This window comes from Eptatretus burgeri, chromosome 8 (genome assembly GCF_056783735.1).
Source record: "Eptatretus burgeri isolate ZD-2024b chromosome 8, Ebu_testis_v1, whole genome shotgun sequence".
Lineage (NCBI taxonomy): Eukaryota > Metazoa > Chordata > Myxini > Myxiniformes > Myxinidae > Eptatretus > Eptatretus burgeri.
In genome coordinates this window covers 59,807,203-59,822,458 of record NC_140968.1, presented here as the reverse complement: position 1 = coordinate 59,822,458, position 15,256 = coordinate 59,807,203, and the positions used below count along the sequence as shown (strand labels likewise).

Genomic DNA, 15,256 nt, shown 5'->3' with positions numbered 1-15,256 from the left:
ATTGGCACAGCCGCATTGAAGATGCAGATGCAATGCGTTGTTGCATTGTTGGATGTCTGATGGGGACAACTCTGTGATGGTGACATTTTGCATACCAGAAGTGGCTGCCATAAAGTCACAGCATCTGTTACGATAATCTCTCATAACCTAACTTTACTCTACCAGACGTAGCGCATGACAGATCTTCTGATGCCGTCCATTGGCCCTTTGCCATGGGAGGTGTAGAAAAGTTTCCATTCCACTTTCTCAAGAACAGAAATATCCATTTATCCATCCATCCAATGGGACCGTACTCTGTGCAGAGCATCGGTGCTGCCGAAGCAGTCTCCTTGGCTATTGGGCACAATCCTGGATGGGTCGCCACTCTGATGCTGGACCATCTGACCACACTGACATCAGCTTTACATCTTATGGTACGGCCTCACTAATCTTATCCAGGAACGCAATACTTGAATCCTTCAAGTGAATCAGGCTGTCTGATGCGATCACACTTGAGTGAAATGATCTAGCATGCCACAAATCAGCAATGAAGAGGCTGATCTGAAGAAAAAAAAACCAAGTTGGATTATGGGTAAATTAGTCTGCTTTTATGTTTATCACTGCCCTCTCATGTTTTATCCTGTCATTCCACAACTCATCATAATGCAATAATCCACAGGCTTCGATTCATCATGATTAACTTTCGTTACATACCGTAGTAATTTCTGTTACAGTTTTTGTCGCCTTTTTTTTGAAGTACTGCAGTTGTATCTTATCAGTTTTCTTTTTGCTTATCATATAATTAGCACATATATAGGAGAAAATACCAATTGTCATCTATTAAATCTGAGAGATAAGAGCACAAAAGGGGAAAAAAATAAAATAAACAAGCTCAAATGAGATAAGATCCTCGTCCTCTTAATGATGACGTCATAAAAACGAGTCTGACATCATTGTGATGTATCAGGTTTGCGATAAATTATCTGTGCTAATGCTCGGCTTGATTCCCGCAAACAAAATTCAAAAAGCTTGCCTAGTTTCGGAGATACTCGTATAGGCGATTTCCATTAGCGGCGATATTATGACGTCAACTTTTTTTTCAAGGAAGAATTTCTTAAATCGGAGATGGTTACTGTCTGCGCGTGGGTATTTTTATATTTATATGCCAAGTTTCAGGAAGTTTCGATGAAAACTGTAGGCTGTGAAACAAAAAAGTCCACAAGAAGAAGATGAAGAACAACAATGCAAGTAAGATCCTCCACGAGGATCTAAAAATAAAAAAGGGTCATTTTGATAACTCGAATTGCACTCTGCAACATATCAATTTTTTAAAATTTTTTAAATGTTTCCATGACATTATTTAGCAGGAGTCATGAATAAAAGCACTTTTATTTGAAAGAATATGTAACAGACTACTGATTCATCAGTAGCTAAATGGGGCACTCATTTTTTTTTTGAGACTGCAGGATGATTTAACATATTTGAATGTTTCTTTCATATCCATCCACTGGGATCATACTCTGTAAAGAGCGTCAATGCTGCTGAAGCAGTCTCCTGGGCTATTAAGCACAATCCGGGACGGGTCGCCACTCCGACGCAGGATACTCGAATGGCTCAATCATTCCAGCAAGCTGGTACTCATTTTGCCGACCTTGGAAGGATGACAGGCTGAATCAACCTCACCTAGTATTAATTCAAGGGCTGAGCAGGATTTGAACTCAGGACCCAAGGATCTCAAGCCCGCCACCGTAACCATTAAGCCAACACCAGGCATGGAAGTTGATGTCAGTCACATTTCTGAACAAATTGATGTGCTGTTTGACCTTGATCGTGTCCCTTTGGAAATTAAGATTATGTGCAACAAATGAAAGTGATGTTTAAAACGAAATTACAACATTATTTTTGAGGTCATGCCGATGGTCTCATGGCATTGCCCATAAGCCATAAACCAAGCTATTTTAGTTCCCTGCTTGATGGTGACCTCCCTTGGCATACACTTGACAAGTGCAGGTCGGTGAGAATGAACAGTCATGGGAATATAATTTGCACACCAGCCAAAGATACAAGCCTTTACCACTCGACCAAAGAGAGTCATCTTTGCTCCATCGACCTCTAAGACCACCTCCCCCCAACCAGAAAATGTGTTCTGGACATGACATGCTTTTCGGCTTATACCACAGGAAGAGAAGTCGCAAATGCTGCCACATCATAAGGCAATTGAAAAAGGATCAACGACCTGACAGTTTACTCAAAAGAATGACCCAAGGAGTTTCTATGCGATTATTATCCCCATTTCACCCCACAAACCCTCAATGTATATTTTCTAACCAACCCTTAACTAAACTCTGAACTATAAATCTTGTTTTTACATCATCAACGTCTTGTTGTGGACATCACAAAATGTCCCACCTTGTCAAGATGCAATATGTGTTACCTGCTATTCTAAACAACTACATAACCAGCTATACCAACCTGTGATTATCAGCGGATTTCAATCAAAACCTTGGAGATATTGCAGCAAAATAATGATTTCCTTTAATCATCTCACTGCTGATATTATCATGTGTGCTATAATGGCCCGATGGTTAAGCATTGTTGGTCCAAATGTCCCCCCCCCCCTCTTTTAGGTTTTCTGCTGTAGTTTATAGGCCTACTCCAAAATATTTCTGCATCAGGCAAAATTTACCCCAAATGACAAGCCAAATGTTTCACCTTACTACTCATAGATTTATGCTCAATTAAATCAAAGAACACATTACAGGGTAAAGTCCTTTCAATGACTACTATTTAACGTATTGACCTGAATGCATCCGGTCGTAAAATAATCTCAGAGGCTAAATAGTCGCGCTCACGTAATACTTGAACATGGCGCCTTCATGTGAGGCCTAGTTGTCAACTGAGGGGTAGTTGGATAGCTCATTTGGTAGCGAGGTAGCCTCTGAGCTGACCAATCATGGATTTTCATCTCCATGGAGTCAAATCCGACAAAAACAACAGCAAAAAAAAACATAACCTGCCCTGCTGGTGCAATACCAGCACAGGGGATGCACTCCCCGGAGGGGAGGGGGGGGGTCGCAAAGTTCAGTCCCTTTCTTCCCTCCAGGGCTTCCAGACAACTGTTCACCACTACGTCAGGTAATCCCCCATCCATACTCATTATCTCTTCTAACCCAAATGACCCCATTCCTCAGCACTCTTTTCCAGGTCATTGTGATTTTTACACCTCTCACTCACCTTCTTTAGTTCATTAGTTGTTGGTTGCTTTGTTCCTTTTCTGTTTCATCCCTGCTTTCCTCCTTCGTCTTGTTGCTGTGTTTCATTCAGCTTGTGCGCACCTTGTCCATCCATCCCCATGTGTTCTCTCCTTCCCCTTCATCTTACTCAAACTTTGACTCTGCTGTTGGTGTTTCCCCCTTTCCATTTCATTTCCTTCCATTCTGCTCTAGCTCTTCCACAAGCCTCGATCATCCATACACAAAAAAGAGAAAGGTTGGCTGTGCTGTCTGCATTAGGGTTGTGGACATAAAAGATCACATAGTACATCTCAAAAAGACGAGGCCATTGTACGCTGGTACCCTGCATACATTCTTGCCGAGGGATTGAATGGGATATTGCCACTAGGTTCATTACAAAAGGAATTGGGACATGAAATTAGATTAATATAATGATAAGAATGGGCTTAACACAGAAAATATAATTAAATTGATAGATTATGTTCATGGGGGTGTGCATATGGCACAGGTATGATGGACCAAATTGCATAATCTTGTCTTCAGGTTTCCATGTATATCTTCATAAAGATGTACATTCTCATTGTAATTTATAAGATTTATCACCATCTCAACCCCCCCCCCAAAAAAAAAACGAGAAAAATAATAATTATAATTATAAAATGCACTGGGCATACCTGGAAAGGTGTACGCTTGATTCCATGTTTATGTCAACGTACAAATCTCAAAACCACGACACCTGATAATAGCGCGTGCAGAATAATTACTGGTTAAATCCTAGTTTCCTTTTAAATATGAGCAACGAGTCTAAAAATCAGCCTCGTGGCTTAGCGCTAGCGCATTGCACAGAAACTGCGACGACCTTTGCAAATGGCCCATCTGTAATTAAGATAGCACTTACTCTGACAGGAAAAGGTTGAGTGAGGGTGGGGGATAAAAAAAAGAAAAGAAACAGCACATAGGCATTCCTGGTGCGTCGCCTATTACTATTCATGGGATGGCCCCCAAAAAAAAAGAAAGAAAAAAAAAAAGAAGCAGCAGAAGTGGAGCCAAGGTAGACTAGAATGGCCTTGTCAGAATTCTCAGAGGCAGCAGCAGCCCAGCACGAATAAAAGCCTTTGTGTGTTACCACTCCTGTCAGCTGCACAAGGCCAGGCGAACTGAAAAGAAACTCTCCATTAAGGAATGTGCTCTCCCACTATGGGCAGACAGGAGAGCATAGCGGAACACAAAAATGCCAAGCGACGGAGCAAGCACCGTTGCATGCAAGTCAAACAAAAGAATTGTTTTTGCATCCACGTTAGTGTAGCATTGCTGCGTTGTGCACCTGCGTGAATTTACACAACAATTTGATCGCAGGTCAAAGTATGTTTTAAGGGAAAGGGGGAAGGGGGGAATAATCCCCAAAGCCAATAAGCAGATTGTATTTTAAAGAATTAAGATATGAACAATGTACAAAACACGTTTCTGGTTGTGAAGTGATTAATGCATCACAAAACCTTGGCTGAGAAAATAAATCCTGGAACTGCATCAGGAATTGATGTATAGGCAATGACTTGTATGACACTTTATGGCTTCACAGCAGACCTAGGATAAGAATTATTACCTGGTGACATGACATTTTCTGGCTAAAATTCCAAAGGCTCCCACAGACTATGAAGGGGGAGGTCATGACCTCGGGACCTTGCTACTTGGAGGCCAGGGGTCGAGGTGCCCTCTCAGAAGGTCTGCCTCGATACCATCTCCTAAAAAGAACTATCATATGTCAGGTGAGTTGGCGTGAGGCAAAAAGGCCAATTTGGATCACTCAAGTGTAAAACGCCAAGAATTGGAAACTAAATTTGTGATTCTTAAGGAGACTATTTATATGTTGAGAAGACTAGTCTCTGTACATGCTAAACAGATAAATGTGTAGCAAAAAACGTTAATTTTTGTGCAACATTGGGCTTAAAGGTCAAACCTAACCCGTTGAGCATAACATTGCAGGCCTGGGTCTTGTCAATATTTCTATTCGACAATATGGATGTTTTCCTGAAAGGTCCACAAAATCGGAATTTTTTTATTTATTATTCATGTGATTATATTGATTCGTAAGTTATAAAGAAAGAACTGAACGTGGTTTTTAATTCAAAATATTTTTTGAGCTGTTACAGTAAAAAAAAAGAGAGAGAAAACCCATCGGGTACCACCCCGAAAAATTTCCAGAATACCCTCACCCTTCACGTCCTCTTCAATCTCATGTTTGGTATGCAAGACATTTCAGCTTTTCCATTGTAATCAATTTGTTAAAAAATTCTAAAAACACGTTATCACTTTGTCATTACGGGGTATTTTGTGTCGATCGGTGACAAAAAATTTAAATCGAATCCATTTTGAATTCAGGGTGTAACGCAACAAGACGTGAAACGGTCGAGGGGTGTGAATACTTTCTCAATTCGCTGTATATTTTGCCCTCTTTTTAGAGAAATACAAGCACAGCCGCCGAATGTTGCACCACCATTTTGCGGTGGTAGAAGTAGTTCAGAGCTTTGGTTCTGAGTGAAACCAAACGTGCAACACAAGTAACCTTTTTAAAGTCCATGAAATAATTTAAATTGATAGATTAACTTTAAACTTTTCCTGTCACTGGGGATGGATACTTTTTCTGGTCACTATTACTTTGAGGTGTCTGTTTGTTTGTTTGACTTTCATGTACTACTGAACCGCTGAAGGGAATGAGTTGAAAACTGCTGATTGTATTCAGGGTGTACACAGTGAGGTTTTAAGGGGTAAAAAAAAAGAAAAAAAGAGTTAATTAATAGCCCAGGGGTTCATGGTGGGGTGTGGACCCCAATTCTCTCTTTGTAAATGCTGGGGAGTGAGTCAAGTCTGAGGGAGAAGTGGGTCAGGTGGGGGAGAGGAGTCGTATGGGGGAGAGGCGTCGAGTGGAGGAGAGGAGTCGAGTGGGGGAGAGGAGTCGAGTGGGGGAGAGGCGAGGAGTGGGGGAGAGGCATCGAGTGGGGGAGAGGCATCGAGTGGAGGAGAGGCGTCGAGTGGAGGAGAGGAGTCGAGTGGAGGAGAGGAGTCGAGTGGAGGAGAGGAGTCGAGTGGAGGAGAGGAGTCAGGTGTGAAAATGAAAGCAAGACGAGGAGGGGAGAGTGGCGAAAGAGGAGTGGGTGTGTGTGCGTGTATGTGTATGTGTGTGTGTATGTGTACATAGGGTTAGCTGGTGCCAAGAAATGGGATGGCCATAACTGGTTCGTTCTTTCAGAAGTGGGACAGCCACAATATTACTTACAGGAATGGACAATATAGAATGGAACTGGATTTGTTGGTAGTGAGGAAGCGACGGTTGTGGAGGATCAAGAATTGTAAGGCAATGGCAGGAGAGCATGCCACCACCCAGCACAAGCCAATGGTGTTTGTTATATGCATGAATAAAAGGAGGGAAGTTAAGACAAGAGGTTAGCAGATGATTAGGTGGGGGAGTGCAGGGCCAACATCTCTGCAGAGTACAAGGAGAGGTAGAGGGCCAAGTATGAGGAACTTAGCGAACAATCCGAAGGTTTTGAAGAAGTACGGAAAGGTGTTTCAGGGAATTGCAGAAGTTTTGAGTGGACGGACATCAGGAAAGGACACATCATCAATTTGGGGCAGAGATAAGGTATGGTGGATGGAGGAAGTAGCTAAGGCAGCTGGGGAGAAGAAAGAAGTTTGGAAGAGAATACAGGGGACAACCGGATGCATGCTTGCTGCACATGGATGGAGAAAATAAGAAAGCAGCAAGGAGAGCTGTGGATAAGGTGACGAATGATATGGAAGAGGAAGTGTCTAACAAGTTGGAAGAGGATGGTGGGAGGAAGATGATCTATTCATTGACTCATGACAGGGATGGTGATAGTGAGGGCAAGAGTGGGGGAGGGGGGAGGAAGGGCAGTGATTAAGGATTATGATGGGAGGCTGGTGACAGAGGGGAGCAGCATTGAAGGTATTGGAAGGATATTTCAAGGAGCTGTTGAACCGGGGAGGAAGCAACGGCGAGCTGGAGCTTCTGTGTTTTGTAGAGGGGAAAGTGGAGGCAGTGGGTATCATGGAGAAGGAGGTGTGGACAGGAGTAAAGAGGATGAAGAAGGGAAGAGTGCTAGGCATTGATGAGGTGTGTATGGAGATGATAGTTGCTGTGGGAGAAATCGGAGTTAGTTGGATGAAGAGGCTGATGAATGTGCAGGTAGTGACAAAAAATGGAAACACCATTGCAAAGTCACTTAATAGGGCATTGTGCCACCACGTACGGCCAGTACGACCTGTATGCGCCGTGGCATAGCATCCACCAGCATCTGGAATTCTGCAGGAGGGATGTGGCACTATTCTTCCACGAGAAAGTCAATCAACTCACACCTGTTTGGTGGAAAATGCTTCCTCAGGCGTCATTCTCGAATATCCAATAAATGCTCGATTGGGTTCACATCTGGTGACCGAGAAGGCCATGACATATGGATAACATCAGTGTCATGCTCATCAAACCATTGGGTGACCGACCACACGTGCTTTGTGGATGGGAACATTGGGGGGGTCTCCTCTTGCAGCCATGCAAGCCATAATTATAGGCAACCAGGCCTGTGCAGTATTTTTGTGCATGACCCTAAGCATGCTGGGATGTTATTTGCTTAGCTAAAACATGGGCCACACCCATGTGGAAGCCGTTGCTTTGTATCCCTCATTTTACCCAAGTTTTTCCTTTTTTTTGTCCACTACCTGTATGTATGAGAGGGGGTTTGATTCCGCAGGATTGGAGGACAGGACGAGTTGTGCTGATATGGAAGAGGAAGGTCGATGTTCAATATCCAGGGAAGTACAGAGGCATTATGCTACCAAGTCATGTCAAGAAGGTACTGGAGAGGATTCTGGACAGAAAGATATCGAATTGAAAGGGAAGGTTTTGGTAACTTGTGTGACGCTGGCCTATCTTTACGGTCTGTAAACAGAGGCACCGACAGAGAGCCAACAACAGAGGTTGCAGCTCTGCGAGAACAACTAGGTCAGGAGGATTGCAGGATGAAGAGGGTGAATATAAGGAGGAATGGATGAACCAAGGGAGGTGATTGATGTGCAGATGAGCTTGACGGGAAGATTGGTAAAAAGCCGGCTGAAGTGGCTTGGTCACTTGGTGCGGACGGAGGAAGAGAGAATGGCAAAGGGAGCGGATAGATTGAGGGAGTAAGTTAGGAGGAAAAGAGGGGGCCCATGGTTGAGATGGGATGATTGTGGGAGGAGGGATATCAATAATGTGGGGGTGGTTGGAGAGTGGAGAGAAATGGCTGAGCACAGGGGGAAATGGAGGAGTATTGTGGTCAAGGCAGGGCAAAATCTTTGTATTGTTGGACCTCACCCCTTATAAAGGGAAGAGAAGGAGAAGAAGACGAAATTTCTATCATATGGTGGTGCTCCTGGTGGGAGGGGGGGTATTACAAGTAATTCTGTCCATAATTCTGGGGCGGACAGGTTATTCGCAAGTCAATTTAAAAATAATAACAATAATGATATTCATAAAATTAACAATTATATAATAGCAAAAATAAACGACAAACAGCCATTACTTATAACTGCAAGATGCCAGAGTTCTCAATCTTCCCATGATCTTCCTTAAGAATGCACAACAGCAGAAACATGTTTATTAAAAACCCAATCGAGCCCAATACACGTGGGATGTGAAATGATACTCTTGGAAAAGATCCATACATTTATTTTTGCAATTACAACAGGGGCTGTTCCCGACCCAGATTTAATATTGAAGTCACTGATGATAAACAGATTCAGAATGAAAATATAATAGAACAAGACGAGAGAAAGAGATGAAAGTTAGTCACAAGTTCTTCAAGTGCATAATGCCGTTACTTCCAAATAGAAATTCACATGGACATATACACATGTGTACATATAAAAACATCAATTGACAGTAAATCGAGTTGATGGGTTGAAATGATGTTTTTTTTTTTTTTTAATCCATGCACAACAAACATACAATTGTATCATCGGAACTATTGAATAGCGCAAATGGTACCAATGTGCAAAAAAAAAAAAAAAAAAAACACCACCTTTCGTGGAACAGTGTCCCAGTTGTGTAGGACGCGCGATGGAATGATGAACAGATCATCAGTGTGGCAATGCTCGCAGTAATAGCGTCCGCTGAACTCGCAAACCTTTGCTTTGCCAAAACGCAGTCCAATGTCATGTCTGCAACCTGAAAATTGGCAAAGGGGAAAATACACCTCATGTGATGAACAAGTACGAGTCATTGGCTCTTTTTTTCAGTTTGAATGAGGGTAAAACTTAAAATTAATTAATAAATTAAACTCAAAGCGATTCTCTCAATTATCACAACTATGAAGGGCACCAAAAAAGTTATGTCACCCCACCTACAGTATGTAACAGACAGTGACATTGATAAACTCCATTCATGTGACATTAGTTAAAAAAAAAAAAAAAAAAAAAAACATCCTTCCTCTTCAATACATGTCCTCCCAGCTGGCAACCAACCTTTTGATCCAAGTATAGAAACCTTCCTTTTGAAGAGTCCTTAAAGAAGTAGACGAGGCTGTAAACCTCTTTAATGGAAGCAAAATGTCTGAACGGAAAAATTCATTTTGAAAAATAAATGGAAGTCCCACGGTTTTAACGTCGTGGGCAAAGCAAAATTCCCCAATTCCAGGTGTCAGAAAGATTCGTGTCGACAATCTTTTCCTATTGCATGCAGTACAGCATTGACAGAGATGCGTCTCCGCTCATAAGAGATGGATGCTTCATAGGTAATACACTCATTAACGATACTGCAATATTACAAGGTAGTAGCCCAAAATTCGCTTCCGCTCCCGGTGGAAATTGGCCCGTTAAGCAAAATTCCCATGAGGTGGTAATAATTGGAAAAACAAAACAAAACATATGAACCACCTTGATGCTCTCTTGTTGGCATTTGTTCTGTTTTTAACACAAATACATCGGCCCTTTCTAGTCTGTTGAGTGAGACTTCAGTTCTGCCTCATAGCTGCGGCACCAGGTTTCGTCTCCGATGCATTGTAAGGTATCGCCTTCCTGACAAAAAACGTCAACGAAGCCATCGAGACAAAGCAAGCCGGTTCAGTTTCTGTTCCTCCGTGAGGATGTGCGGCACCCATTTTGCCATCACCACTCTTTTCCACAGATCATTCAATGGAATTGTGATGTGCAATTAGCTTCGGTATTCTAAACTCTGTCACAAGTTCATGAACTGTGATACACCGATCCATAAGTAAAAGTTGGTACACAACAGCTACATTGGATGTGTCTGCATGAGAATCGTCCGTCATGCATATCGATCTTTCCTCCCAGAAAAGATAGAACCCATGGCTGAGAAGTTCTCAAATGTGTACAAGTGTCAAGGAGATTGCAAGAAAATGTATTGGTGGATTTCATGGGCATTTTTCCTTCCGCACAAATATCAATTTAAGAATATTCTGGATATCGTATTCACCAAAGCTTTCTACCATGGCCACATCCTTGGGTATTGGAAGTCATTAGTTTCACTCCACACCCTCCCCCACCCCAAGAGAAAATACAAAGTGTAAGACACTTGATATTTACCAGACACGTTAGTAAGTTATGGTAGTAGACAAGTAATTTTTCAGTCATTTAGACTTATTATTTAAAGACATAAAGTCAGGTGACAGAACTTTTTGGGATGACCCTTGCAGGTTGCTTACCTATAGAATATGTACACACATGGAATTTGTAAAAAAAAGAAAAATAAGAATTTTTAAAAAGGCCAGGATTTTAACACCCCTTCCTCTCCACCCTCTGCGTGTCCCATTCACGAGCTCATTCCCATTCCTTTATCGTATTCCCACCCAACTGTATTTCAAACCTCTGTTCCATGGAAAATCTTTCACCTTTCCTTTTATCCACATGTATCCCACTTTCCTAATAATTTTACCCTGAACGCATATCAAGTATGAACAAATATCACCCGTCGCTTCGCTGATGTGAATACCAAGGGAAAAGGGGGGGGGAGAGAAAGAGAGAGAAAGATAGGGGGAGCAAGGATGGGTAGGGGAGGGGAGTGGGAGGAGGAGGAAGGGGAGGGGGAAGGAGGAGAGAAGAGGGGTGGGGGATCGAGGAAGGGGAGGGGGAGCGACACCTCACCACTTGTCGCTGTACATTCCGGAAGGGAGGAGGTGTGAAGATGGGGGTGGGTGCGAGAAATAGAGAGGGAGGGGAAAGAGAGAGGAGCGGAGAGTGAAAAAGAAAGAGAAAGGTGTGGGAGGAAAGTGCTGCACTTTATTAGGAGGGTGTGGTAAGGGAGGAAAGGACAGCGAGGGAGAGAGGGGGGGGCAGTGAGAAAGTTGAGGGGGGGAGTTAGCAAAGGGAATGACATGTTATGCTTCATGAACACACACACACACACACACACACACACACACACACACACACACACACACACACACACACACACACACACACACACACACACACACACACACTTATAGTCTAGCAAAATACCATCCGTCGCTTGCTGATGGGAATACTGAGGTTTGGGGGGGGGGAGAGGGGGAAAGAGAGGGGTGGGGAATTGAGAGGGGGGAGAGTGAAGAAGTGGATTGTGAAAGCGAGAGGAGGGAGGGGGAGCAGGAGGGGTGGGGGAAGGAAAGGCAGACATGCGGTGGAGCATTAATTATGATTCATACTGTCTCGTCAAAATTATTCTGCATAGAATAACAGTGAATATGGAACCAAAATAATGTTTGACTGGCACGCACACACACATTATTACAGATATGGCTTCCAAGCAACCAAACACAACAAAGCTACTCTATTTCAAAAGAGGAGTAAAAGAGACGATTTTCCATTTTGTCACAATAGTGCAGCAGTTGCTCAAGTAAATACGTTTCAAAATTTTCAAAATACAGTTGTTAATTTTTCTGAAAACATGCAAATATGGAACTTGTGAGGAAGGCAAAATATAAACTTTTAACAAGTGCAACATTCACACTACAATTGTTTGGTGGGCACAAAACATCCAGCTATAACAATTTGAAGTTGATTTTATGATACTTTTTGTGATGTAGAGGGAAATTAAAATAAATAAATAAATAAATAAATGAATAAATGAATCAAGAACCAAGCTATACCGTGCGTATATAATTTGAGAAGTGTCTGTTTTTGAATGAAATTGACTCCTAAATTGCTGGACACTGAGTTGAAAGCCGGTCGTACTTTGTGTGCTCGTTTTAGGGGGTTAAAAAAAAAGAAGCCATAACCCCGATGGGTTCAAGCCACTATTTCTCTCCATGTAAATGTGTATCGTATTGGCCTGGTGGAACACGGTATTGCAAGTCATACTAAAATACACAACATACATCATAAAAGTGGGGGAATTAACCCGTCTGTAAAGACGGGACCCTTCCTAATCCGCTTAAATTAAAGCTTGTATAAAAACAAGTTTAAAAACAAACCAAACAAACAAACTACATTTATAAACAATATTTTATTGGCAGGATTTGATGAAGATAAATAATTTAAGATGTTCTGCAAAGGAGTGTTAGCAAGAAGGATAATTCTAACACACATTTGAGAAAGAACAAAATTTCAGTGACAAATGCTGGCTGGATAATTATCAGATCGTCATTATCAGCCTATTTTCAATCCACTGTAGAAGGAAGGTTTCTCTCAAACTTACGTTGGGGTTATTGGAACACTCACCATGCTTGCAATGCAAGTGTGGGTCGGCAAGGGAGTTAACGCAGGAATTTTTGTAATTTTTTTCACGACGACAGCAATAACTCAACGACTTTTCGCGAGACACAGTGGTTTCTTTAACATCCTCCAACAGTGCTGGCAGAAAGGTCGTCCGGCTTAACGTCCTTCCGATAGACGGTGCACACATTGATGCCTCGATGTGAAACACCAGGGTGACGGTTGAAAGTTGGGTTGAGATTTTTACCCAGACTGGACAGCTGAGACGAGTGTGCATATATCTAGGCTATCCTGCCAGCACGACATGCACTTTGTCAAAAATAAAAAAACAAAGAAAATGTTCAAAAGTGATGCTTTATAGTCCTGTTAAAACGACTTATAAAAATAATTCTGTCTAAAGTTTGATGATTTCCTTCTAAGAAATTTTTTTTAAAAAAATCTGCGAATCTTTTTGATTAAATTTTTCAAACTTAAAAAAAGCCAGTGCTAGGCGTTTATTATTTAAAATTGTGATTTCATTACAGTTGTAGTGAACTGTTTCTTTCAATTTGATTGCCAGGCAGGCACACAAGGTAAAAAAAAATATTATTACTGCTCCGCGCATGTGTGATCGGGAGGAATTCAAGACCAAAGTACGGGAAAACGGCAAACTTGTCTTCCTATTCATGTTCCGATCAGTGTTTGAAACATAACATCCTCGATCATAAAACTGATGACAGACGGACGAATGGACGGACATGAACCAATTGCTTAACGCTGCCTTTCACTTTGAGTGTGAGGGGCTGCTCTACCAATCGCTGTTCGGCCATTTCATCATCACCTTTGCCTCCGTATCTCCTTCACCTCTATAAACTCGTTAGGAATTTGTGCAAAACTCAAGTAATATATTCTGCCTCCCATTTCCTGTAATTCTAACCGAATAGCTTGTAGACAAATATACTTATGTTTTTTTTTTTTTTTACAATGAGCCAGTGGAGGATCATTCGGGCAAATACAATTGTCATGGACAAAGTCTTCAGACAAGAATCTTCAAAGTGCAGGGGCATAGATGTATTACAGATCTGCAGGCTTGCACAAGATTAAGATGGTGACAAACAACTCTCATCTGCCTCTGCTTCAGGATAAGTTTTGCTTCTTCCAATCTTTACTGCCCTTCAAGGTCACGACAGCCCCGATGCCTTGACAGCATCACTAAATGTGGGATATGACACTCCAGTGATTGTGAGTATATCCTCAGAAGATGTATGAAGAAGAAGAAGATGTATAAGAAGAAGATGTAGAAGAAGAAGAACAAGTAGAATGAGACCAAGCAGAAGGAGAACAAGAAGTAGAAGTAGAAGTAGTAGTCTCGAGGTGAATCTTTCTGGCTGCAAAAGCTGCACTTGTTACATTCGACCGATCCATCCATGCTTTGGGACCATCCTCTGTGCAGAGCATTGATGCTGCCTAAGCAGTCTCCTTGGCTATTGGGCACAGTCCTGGACGGGTCTCCACTCCGACACAGGATACCGGCAAGCTAGCACTAATTTTGCCGACCTCGGAAGGACGACAGGCAGTCAACCCCACCTAGTATTAATTAAACAGTCGAGTGGGATTTGAACTCAGGATCCTCGGATCCCAAGCCCACCACCCTAACCATTAAGCCAACACCAGGTATTTTCGACCAATGATGTTTTGTTTTTGAATTTTTTTTTTACATTTAAAACTTGATATTGGGTCATTCCTGGTGGAACCTTTTGCCATCTTTCAACTTTCCTTTTGGTGGGAAGTGAGGGGATATCCGATGGCACGCTGTAGACGTCATGAGAGTTGTTTTCTCTTTTGACACTGATAATGTTATGACTAGAAAACTGAAAGGATTGGAAAATGAAGCAACTGGCACAGGACAGGCCTGAAGAAGACTATAAACCAATGACTTGCCTTTGGGCAGAGCATACATGATGATGATGAACGTCATGACTCGAATACAATATTTAGACAACCATATCATCTTTGCAAGTGAGGATTATATTTCTGTTCCATAACTTTACAACTTCTATCTTGGGATTTGATATGATACATACCATACTCTTTGCAGAGCGTTGGTGCTGCTGAAGCAGTTTCTTGGCACATGTAATGCTGGCTGGTTTGCCATTGCCTTCCCAGCAGTCTTTCAGGGCAGGAATTTGGAATTTGTTTGGGGTGTCAGTGATAGCTCGCCAACTCTTCGCAGAAGACCGTTAACGGCCACCAACTAATGGCAGACAGGTCATCCAGTTTAACACACATTGATGCCTCTCCATACCTGCTAGACACCAAGATGACAGTTTGTAGCTCGGCCAAGATTCAAACCCAGGCTACAC

General features: G+C 42.2%; 1 protein-coding gene across 14 annotated transcripts in view; it reads right to left on the bottom strand.

Annotated features, from left to right (window-relative positions):
• LOC147021833 (putative pleckstrin homology domain-containing family M member 1P) overlaps positions 1 to 15,256 on the bottom strand; it is a 126,523-nt gene that overhangs the window by 72,499 nt on the left and 38,768 nt on the right. For all 14 annotated transcript variants that reach the window (XM_085892226.1, XM_085892228.1, XM_085892218.1 and 11 more), the window contains one exon: positions 9,284 to 9,429. In XM_085892226.1, the coding sequence (XP_085748352.1) occupies positions 9,284 to 9,429 (146 nt within the window). The remainder of the gene's footprint in view (positions 1 to 9,283; positions 9,430 to 15,256) is intronic.